Source organism: Liolophura sinensis, chromosome 7 (assembly GCF_032854445.1).
Source record: "Liolophura sinensis isolate JHLJ2023 chromosome 7, CUHK_Ljap_v2, whole genome shotgun sequence".
In the NCBI taxonomy this organism is placed as follows: domain Eukaryota; kingdom Metazoa; phylum Mollusca; class Polyplacophora; order Chitonida; family Chitonidae; genus Liolophura; species Liolophura sinensis.
Window position 1 is genome coordinate 4,826,345 of NC_088301.1, and position 11,381 is coordinate 4,837,725.

The 11,381-nt window shown below is 39.9% G+C and overlaps 1 protein-coding gene across 1 annotated transcript; it reads right to left on the reverse strand.

Annotated features, from left to right (window-relative positions):
• Positions 1–557: 557 nt before the first annotated feature.
• LOC135471314 (dimethyladenosine transferase 1, mitochondrial-like) lies at positions 558–10,659 on the reverse strand. Its single transcript, XM_064750495.1, is given in 7 exon segments — positions 558–757; positions 1,149–1,302; positions 2,211–2,504; positions 2,507–2,564; positions 3,643–3,845; positions 3,848–4,059; positions 10,599–10,659. Coding segments are annotated over 6 exon segments (903 nt in total). The 5' UTR covers positions 3,984–4,059; positions 10,599–10,659; the 3' UTR covers positions 558–699.
• Positions 10,660–11,381: the final 722 nt, after the last annotated feature.

An 11,381-nucleotide genomic window follows, 5' to 3' on the forward strand; every position in this document is an offset into this window, starting at 1 on the left:
AAACTTCATATAACACTACATCAAAGAACCACCCACTGCTCATTCCCACCAAGGCCCTGCCTAATGAATTAGGTGTTAATATGCACAGTTTTACCTGAAATATTCCTCAAGATTTATACTGATATCAATTTCATAGCTGAAATCATGTCTTGCCAGCTCTTACCATGGAATCAGAGAAAAGGTGATTTGAATGGATTAGGTTGTTCAGGTGATTGGACTGGATTATCGCCAAATCTGCTGAAAGTTGTCTTTATGTTTATGAATGTCTAGTTGATCATGTAAAAACTGACCATAAATAAAACAATTAGCATACATAATCTACATACGCTAGTTCATTGATCAAGAGAAAATTAAGAAAATTAAATTCATTTATTTTCTTCTACATATTAAACTTGGCACATCAATGTATACTTCAATGGTAACTTTGAAAAGAAATAAAGAAATCAGAAACAAAATGGAACTGTAGCATCTACACTCACTCTGATATTATCTTTCATTTGATTCAAGCACTTTCTGTCACACCAATCACCTCATTCTCCCTTCTGATTTCTTTACGTTGCCGCCACAATTTCAGACCTTCCTTAGATCTGTAGTCAAAGTCCTTCACTTCAGGGTTAGATTGAATAATGTCCTGGTAAGTCCTACACAAGATTTCAAAGTCCTTCATGGTGAGTTTGTAGGACTGGACATCTGGTGATATTAAAGAACGTTCAAAAGTCTGAGACACCAGGTGTGAGTGAGTTGTGGAAACAAGGTCCTACAAGGAAGAAAAAATACAAAAACATATGATGAAATATTGCCAAGCTAAGAATCAAGAAACAAAAATTACCAGTTTGATGTCTTCAGAATGCTGAGTAATTAGGTAACACAGCGCTAATATCACCAATACCATGAGAGTTGCCAAATAATGGTAGAAAAGATTTATTTTTTTCTTTCAACAAAAATGGAGGAAGAAACCTGAATCAGTGGCCTTTGCCATGCAATAGGTTACCTTTTCCTGCACAATGCTGATTCAGGTGCAAGCTGGAATGATAACTCTTCTCTTGTACATGGTGGTTCAAAGTACTTAAAAACTGATCATCTATTCTTCTTAGTTAATGTCACATTTTGCTTGACTATAGTCAATATACAAACATGTGCCCACTTACTCCACTCCCCTCCAGCATCTTTTCTGGCGATAATGGAAAACATGTCGTACAACCTTCTCAACGATGTCAAATGGGAGGTCAATTTTGGGTTGTTGTAGAGGAACGACCCTGACCACTGCTACGTCCACTTTGGGAGGAGGGATAAACGCAGAACCTGACAACAGATAATCCAAACATCTGCACAGCCACATCAATAAATACCCATGGCATATAGATTTATTTCTGTTAAAAATGAAAATGATATCTGATGCACCCTAAATGACCAAAAATTTAGTCCATGTCTAACTTGCCAATTTTTCATGATTCTGAAGGGGTCGTGTTGAGTTTTAAAAGGTGTTTTGAGGTTTCCTTGGAATATGGGATGATACTCCCCTAGAAAATTTTAAGCATCAAAATAATACCCTGCAGCATTTATCTGCCTCTAAAAATTTTAGGTCATTTAAGGTATTTCATCACCTTATTCAAGAATTTTTCACAAAATGGCAGAGAGCTTTGTGGGTGGCGGGAACTGGAGTCTGGGTAAACCAATGCCTTGGGGCAAGTTGCTCATGATCTTTTACACATTCTACATACAGATATACACCATAGTGATGGTAGACAAGTGGTTATGAACTACGAACAATGCACAAACAACCAGTTATTGTCACCAAGGCATAAATTCCTTCTCCCTGTTCTGAACCCGTAGGTCATGTGTCCTCCTGAAGGAAAGGCCAGTACCTTAGCCATTTGGTCACGGCCTATTCCAGAAAACAATGTTGGAATTTCACACTAAAACTATTCAGGAATTAAAAATTAAAAGCATTAAATGGGATTAACAGCTTAACAGTGAGAATCGAGTACTTACTGTCTTTGACATCACAGCAACTATGTAAATAATAATAAGATATACCCAGAAAAACTGGTATTACAAAATATTTATATATTATCTAATAGAAATGCAAATAATAAGAGCCAAAAATATCTGTCACCATATTCGATAACTAGACACCAGAGCAGACACTCTGGCCAGTGTCCAGTATTGTTCAACATTTCAGACGACGACGACATTGGTTTATGGTTTACCTGGGATTATAAACTTGAGCTGAACGTCACAAAGATACTGGCACATAATGGAAAGGCGGCTTCTTTGTTCTGTGTTCACCCCCGCAATCATTCTCTCACCAACCTCTTTCTGAAATGTCAGTGTTAACGGCGTGCGGCCATATCGCCATGGGCCTGATCTCTCCGAGATGGCGCGTAGCCACTTGATAATCAACGGCGTAGACACGTTGAATGGCAAGTTGCCAATCAGGTGGATCTTGGGAAGACGATCTTCCCACGGAAGAAGCACATGACTGGGGAGAAATGACTGAAGTCAAAGTTGAGAACATTTCCTTGGTGAACCTGTAGTCGTCCATCAGAACAGGAGGCCAGCATCTAGTGATGAAAAGAAACATGCACAAAAAAGTTTGCTAAAATGTTTGTCTTACAAATAAAAGATAAATATTAATAAAGCCTGTAATTTTTGTTTGTATAGGAGAAGAAAACATAAAAATGATGCAAAAATCAGTTGAAAGAGTGTGCAAACTTATTTGCAAATGTGGTCTTTAATATTTTTTTTTTTGAATAAAAGGGAGGTTTGAAAGTATTTTTGTATGGTGGATATTTGATACCAGGCAACAACTGGCATTTATTACCTTTGCATAATAATGTTCTAAATTAGGAAATATATATATAAAAATTCTAGTGCTATTCTAGTGCAATTCTAGTGCAATTCTAGTGCAAATACATTTATTATTTAAAACATGTGTTACATCCACATTTATAACATTATTAGTTAAAGTCAATATATACCTAGAGGTGGTCCCAAATACCCACCATACTAAAATTATTTTTAAAGTCTCTTTTTCTCATTAAAAAAAAAGAAAAAAAAAAACGAAAGGAAAAAAAACCCAGACAACATTTACATGTACAACTAATTTTTCACACTTTTTTATCTGAACTTTATGTAATTTTTATGTTTTCTCCATCATTAAAATATTACTCTTGGTTCTAAAGCCATTGAACCTCAACAGTTTTGAAGTTGTCATTTGCTAGTTCAGCACAGTCGTCCAACAATCTATTTGAACATGTACATGTGTACATTTCAAGTCTTTTACCACCATATAAAAACAATACCATACATTGAATATACAATGGAAAGAAACATACAACTACTAGTGTACTGTATAACCTGCGATGTTGCTGATAAATCCTGCGTTATCTACAAATGAAGATTGTGTCACAAATACCCATGATCTCGGATTACTAGCATCAATCAAACTCTTGAGCATTAAAAGGGATTTTGATTGAAGCTTCATGTTTCGTTTATTTATCTGACTGTTCAATACTAAATCATCTTTTGATTTATCCAACACACACAAACACACACAAAAAAAATACTATCTAATGATCAGAGGATTGGGTTAAGCCCAACAAGGAATTTTTGAAGGTTGGCCTTAGTTAGAATGCTCACCTCCAGGCCTGGTATAAACCTGCGATCCAGCTCAATGACAGAGAGACTACTGAGGTCGGTGTTTAGGAGAGCCCTAGTTATCCCCCCTGGACCAGGTCCAACTTCACAAACATGCACAAGCTTGTGACATAGGTTCATGTCCAGCAGAAAGTTCTGTGAGAGCTGTTTACGAGCCCGCAGTTTGTATGTTCGCAATATTTCGCCAAGGAAGGCAAGGGAGGCAGCCTTCTCCTTGACATGGTCTTTGACAATGAGCCTGCTGCCTTCCTTGTCATATAACTTGGACAGACAGGAGATTCCAGGCTATTAGCCCGTGTCATTTGGACACGCATGCCTGCCATGCCACTGTTGATGAAAGTCTAGCAGGAATATACGCCTGATTCTGTCCCCAGGAGCTCTGAATTAGCTATCAGCAACCTGAAATTTGGACAGAACTAGAAAATATTAGCATGCCATATACAAACAGAACACACTTCTTTAAAGGATGAATGAAACATTTAAGTTAAATTTTTTTAATGTGCAGATTATTATCTGCATTAACATACAACAGTACAAGCAAGTTTTCCAACTTTCACTTTGTGGGGTAAAAAATGGCTTCTAAAATAAATCTGACATTGACAAAAATATGCATAATATAGAGGGGTAATGAACAGGTTAATGTTTAACACAATTACATCCCTAAATGAACTAACCTGGCAAAAGTAACCATGGAGATTGATCAACTATGGCAGACTTTTCTTAAAACAAGCACGGACAGGTTGGCAAGCCTGAATAATAAATATTTTTTGGAAATGCATCCCTTACTATATGACAGGATAAGGTGGGTAATTTAGCATTAAAAGCAACTTCGTTTGGAACTCTTAATCACTTTAATTATGCAGATTTCTGACTAGAACTACAATAAACCTTTATCACAATATTTTCTGTATGATCAAGTCAGAAAATTTGGTTCTTGGATAAGCAGATAGCCCTAGATACAATATGATTCTGCATAACGGTATTATAGTTTCTGACTAGACAAAGAGTCATACCTCCAAGTCCCATGTCTTGACAGTTTCTGAAACATCGGCTTGAAACATTGGCTAACTGCGATTGAATCCATGCCTATATATGGCTTTACCCCAGTACCAAATTTATGTCTGTTGTTGTAAAAAGGTAGGTGTCAAAGTTTAAAATTTATCACTGAGTTCCCAACACAGTTTCTCTCTGTTCAAAATTTTAATATTCTATTTGCCACAGCAAAAATACAACTGCGCAATTCCTGCCATTTTCCCACGACTTCCATGATTTTACGTTGGTCTCATAACTCTCTTGTGTTGAAAGTATTAAAGTAGGGGCCAGGAAGTGAGGGTTATCAAATCACCCTCTTTTAAAAGAAACATTAGAAATAGAATGACTTTTACTTTACAGTCCCAAGGAAAAGTCTGTGTTCATGGTAAGTCTTCATGAACAAAGGCAATGGGATCACATTATAATTAGTAAGAAAGGAAAGAAATTAAGTTCCATATCACTGACATGAAAAATCACTGTCAGCAAGAAGGCCATGTAGGGCCAAGTAGCAATGTCAAAATGAACAGAATGAAATAACTGTCACACAATCCCTGGAAATTACAGACTGCTCACAGTCCATAAGCCATCATCCAAGGTCTTCAGCAGCTCATTCAGCAATGAGTACTGAAGCACCTAGTCAAACAATCTGCCTGTTGTCGACCAGTCTGTCACCATATAATGTCTTGGATTTGAATTCTTCTCCTTGAGTTCCTTAATGCCACTATTCCTTAATGCCACTAATTTCCGTGTGAAGCTGTTTAATCAGAAACCCGTTTTGAAGATTTGATTGCCTTGCACACTGACCTACAGTCAGACACACATGTAATGGGCAGCTGAAGTGGATCAGCTGATCCATAGGTGAGTTCCGAGAACAAAGCTGCCAGGAATATGAAGCTGTAGCCAAGGTTTCTGCTGCCGCTCCTCTGATTCTCTTGGACTATCAAACCTTGAATCCCTCCAGCAGACAAACTGCCTGATAAGCATCACTCAATAACACAGGTTTCACTTTTCATTGAGTGACTGAAACCTCAGAACAACATACTCTTATTTCACTTTCTTTATCACTTTATAGGCATCTGCCACATTTTAAACTCTTGTGTTTTTGACTGATCCACACAAAGTGGATGCGTCAGAAGATCTGTCTGATCTTCTCTGGCGTGCTAGCCATAGAAGTTGTCCAACTTTTGACCTGTACACTTAATGGCAAGTCATGGTGGACTCTTTGGTCCCAGTTCATCATTTCTAGTGGACTCACAATGTCAGCATACTGCTTTTGATGCAGCATGATATCCCCACTTCGTCTTGTCCAATCTCAATTCCTACATATCCGAAATTTCCTTCCTTCCTCTTCCCTTTCAACATTGAAAACAGATCTAATATTGGGAATCACAGAAGTGGCTTGCTAGCATTCCATTTCCTGAGTCTTTATCATCTGGCCAGTAAAACATTGCTGGATCCACCACTGAGACATGGGCACCACAGTGGATCATGACCTCACCCACTTTCATGTACCAGTCAAATACTGCTGGATCAACTGTTAAGACATGGGCACCACAGTTTACCATGACCTCACCCACTTTCACGTACCAGTAAAATACTGCTGGATCCACCACTAAGACATGGGCACCACAGTTGACCATGACCTCACCCACTTTCATGTACCAGTCAAATACTGCTGTATTAACTGCCAAGGCATGGGCACCACAGTTGACCATGACCTCACCCACTTTCATGTACCAGTAAAATACTGCTGGATCCACCACTAAGACATGGGCACCACAGTTGACCATGCCCTCACCCACTTTCGTGTACCAGTCAAATACTGCTAGATCACCACTAAGACGTGGGCACCACAGTTGACCATGACCTCACCCACTTTCGTGTACCAGTCAAATACTGCTACATTCACCACTAAGACATGGGCACCACAATTGACCATGACCTCACCCACTTTCATGTACCAGTAAAATACTGCTGGATCCACCACTAAGACATGGGCACCACAGTTGACCATGACCTCACCCACTTTCGTGTACCAGTCAAATACAGCTGGATCAACCGTTAAGACATGGGCATCACAGTTGCTCACCCACTTTCGTGTACCAGTCAAATACTGCTAGATCTACCACTAAGACATGGGCACCACAACTGACCATGACGTCAACCACTTTCGTGTACCAGTAAACTACTGTTGGATCAAACGCTAAGACATGAGCACCACAACTGACCATGACTTCACCCACTTTCGTGTACCAGTAAAATACTGCTGGATCAACCACTAAGACATGGGCATCACAACTGACCTTGACGTCAACCACTTTCGTGTACCAGTCAAATACTGCTGGATCAACCACTAAGACATGGGCACTACAGATGACCATGACCTCACCCACTTTCATGTACCAATCAAATACTGCTGGATCAACCACTAAGACATGGGCACCACAGTTGACCATGATCTCACCCACTTTCGTGTACCAATCAAATACTGCTGGATCAACCACTAAGACATGGGCACCACATTTGACCATGACCTCACCCACTTTCATGTACCAGTCAAATACTGCTGGATCCACCACTAAGACATGGGCACCACAGTTGACCATGACCTCACCCACTTTTGTGTACCAGTCAAATACTGCTACATCCACCACTAAGACATGGGCACCACAGTTGACCATGACCTCACCCACTTTCGTGTACCAGTCAAATACTGCTAGATCAACCGTTAAGACATCGGCACCACAATTGACCATGACCTCACCCACTTTCGTGTACCAGTCAAATACTGCTAGATCAACCGCTAAGACATTGGCACCACAATTCACCATGACGTCAACCACTATTGTGTACCAGTATAATACTGCAAGATCAACCACTAAGACATGGGCACCACAGTTGACCATGACCTCACCCACTTTCGTGTACCAGTCAAATACTGCTAGATCAACCACTAAGACATGGGCACTACAGTTGACCATGACCTCACCCACTTTCATGTACCAGTCAAATACTGCTACATTCACCACTAAGACATGGGCACCACAATTGACCATGATCTCACCCACTTTCGTGTACCAGTCAAATACTGCTGGATCAACCACTAAGACATGGGCACCACAGTTGACCATGACCTCACCCACTTTCGTGTACCAGTCAAATACTGCTACATTCACCACTAAGACATGGGCACCACAATTGACCATGACCTCACCCACTTTCGTGTACCAGTAAAATACTGCTACATCCACCACTAAGACATGGGCACCACAGTTGACCATGACCTCACTCACTTTCATGTACCAGTCAAATACTGCTACATTCACCACTAAGACATGGGCACCACAATTGACCATGACCTCACCCACTTTCATGTACCAGTCAAATACTGCTGGATCAACCGCTAAGACATTGACACCACAGTTGACCATGACCTCACCCACTTTCATGTACTAGTCAAATACTGCTACATTCACCACTAAGACATGGGCACTACAGTTGACCATGACCTCACCCACTTTCGTGTACCAGTCAAATACTGCTACATTCACCACTAAGACATGGGCACCACAATTGACCATGACCTCACCCACTTTCATGTACCAGTCAAATACTGCTACATTCACCACTAAGACATGGGCACCACAATTGACCATGACCTCACCTACTTTCATGTACCAGTCAAATACTGCTGGATCAACCGCTAAGACATTGACACCATAGTTGACCATGACGTCAACCACTTTCATGTACCAGTAAAATAATGCAAGATCAACCATTAAGACATGGGCACCACAACTGACCATGACCTCACCCACTTTCGTGTACCAGTCAAATACTGCTAGATCCACCACTAAGACATGGGCACCACAGTTGACCATGACCTCACCCACTTTCATGTACCAATTAAATACTGCTGGATCAACCACTAAGACATGGGCACCACAGTTGACCATGACCTCATCCACTTTCGTGTACCAGTAAAATACTGCTAGATCAAACGCCAAGGCATGGGCACCACAATTGACCATGACCTCACCCACTTTCGTGTGCCAGTAAAATGACGCATCTACTAAGCCATAGACACACTTTTGAATTTTCCAAACAACACCCACAAATTTTGCTTCCTTGGGTGGCCTGATATACATGTCTCTGGATAACCTAGGCCCTTGTAAAAAGGCTGTTTTAATGTCCATTGACGTGGGAGTCCATTTCTGCTGAGCTAGAATAGCCAATATTAGACGCAATGATTCAGTGGCACACTTGGGAATTTCCTCATTAATGGTTTCTTCAAACCCTCTAGCAACAAGTCTTGCTTTGAGAATGATTCCATTAGGACTGTTCCACTTGGTGGAGATACATTTTTGTCCCTTGTCACATACTGTGGCATACATATCATTATTTATCCAGCTCTGTAATTCTATGGATTTGGCTAACCTAACGTCACTAACCTCAAGTACCCTATCATCTCTTTGGTTAATTTATTCTACCTTTTCAAATTCTATTACTCTGCTCAAATCAACAGATTCTTTTACATCGACTTTATCTCACAGCTTTGAATACTGGAAGTTATACCATACTTTATTCAGATTACCTGTGGCTTTACCAGCCCTGCTTAAAACTGTGGCTGAATGTAATGTGCCTCAATCACTATCCCTAATATGAACTTTGTCCTCTAGACGAATTTTCAAACTCTCTGAGCTTAGTATTCTGTGACAAATTTAACTGTACTATGCCCGATTCATTGACATTGTCCGACGCAAAGTCATTAAAACTGCTTGGAGTCTCATGGCTTGTTTGACTATTAACTAATTGTGAATCATCATCATCAGAAAGTTGAGTTTCCCAGAGATTACCTGAAGCGTTCATGATTGCACAATTCCTCTTATTTTCTACTTTTTCATTACATTCAAAGGGGTATCTGTCTTGCAGTATCTAGACTGGTGAACTCGCACACAAATTCCATCATGTCTGACGAAAATTACAACTCCATCACTTCCAATGACAATACCAGGGCCGTAACATAGTCACCTGACAACTTAGGACGAGTTTGTTTTCTCAAGGCTCATGGTTGACCAAAAACGATTCATGACAATTGTACAAATTTGCGAATTAAATATGGTACATTTTCCCGCTCCCCCCACTGTGGCCACCATTTCGTTCTGTCAGTTCATTCATAAAGTCATGTGATCCATTCAAGGGAGATAATACTTGTGGCAATCATTATAGTATCACAAAGCAAGTCTGGTCGCCCATTTGGCTGGTTCCCTCCCTCCTGGCGTCAGATGTTGCTAATCGGCTTAGTATCAGAAGTCATCAAAATGATGACAGATGGCTTCTGAAAATGTATTTATTTTGTAAATTTGTGTGATTGTCATGAATCGTTTTTGGTTCAGCCAGATACAGAACAGGATTATGGGGACCATTCTGTTGATGTCGTTTTACCTCAGGGAAATTTTAATGCCCATCTGAGGGTGCAATAAGTATGACTCACTGTCGATCTGACACATTAGAAGCCATTTCTCCATGCGACTCTCCCAACACTGCGTTGCTTGATGTTAGAGTTACACTGTTACATTTCGTAACCATGCGTTAGTTATCTCCTCGGCCACAGAGGCCCCACAGTAACAATAGTAAGGATTGGGAAAACATGTCATTGTATTACGGACAATTTCACTGGACAGCCTACATGGTCCATGAATAGCAGTGGAACGTTTGACAGAGAATTATGCGTTGTCGAGAACCGGACCCGCTGTAATGTTTCCAGCAGGCCCAGCGCCTGTCTCAATCGAGCCTCTAGCTCTGGCTAGTTCCTACATCTGTCACGCTAACATTACTCACTCAGCATTTAATAATAAGACAAAATACAAGTGACTGATCTAAAATCCTGTACAAACGATACTTACCTGTGAGACATGATAAACACCTCATGGCGCTCGGGTTAATATACTTTCATTTCCTAACGACAACAACAACCCACGTGTTTGACAGGTTTTCACCAATTACCAAACTTAACTGTAGGACATGCCGCACAAAATTATTATCTTAAAATGTGGAAGAGGACTTGAATATTTCAATTCATCCTGAGAGAATGAAATAAAACAAGAAACAAAAAATTGAAAAGAAAAAGAAAAAAAAAGGAAAAGAAAAAAAAATAAAGAAGAAAACCATACAAACAAAGAAACAAATTAGAATTATTATTAAAATAAACCTGGTTATTCGTTAACAGAAGTCACCGCATAACGGTAAAGTCAGGGAAAGGTCATTAAAAACTCTCTCTACACCCAAATGTCTCTGTGTTCACTTGTTTTTCTTTAGAAATTTTTTTACTGAATCAAATGGAGTTAATTGTTCGAGGCTTCCACCATAATGCTAGCCACCATTGCATAAGTGACATATGAACCATACTTCTGGCAACACAGTACTCTTACGTCGCATCACGTTTTTGTTTTTCTTTATAGGCCTACTCACAGGGTTACAGGTGATTTTTTTTAGAACATTGTACGTAGGTCTAATCTAGCTGTTACTCATGGTTAATAAGAGCTATTTAACATTAAAAGGTGTGTTTGGACCGTAAAACATTCTTGTGACTTCATGTAGCGTATCATGTAGCGTATGTATTTATTTATGTCAGCCAGTTGGAAAAAAAACGCTCCTAGTATAGATGTATGTGACAGTCCTACTACGTA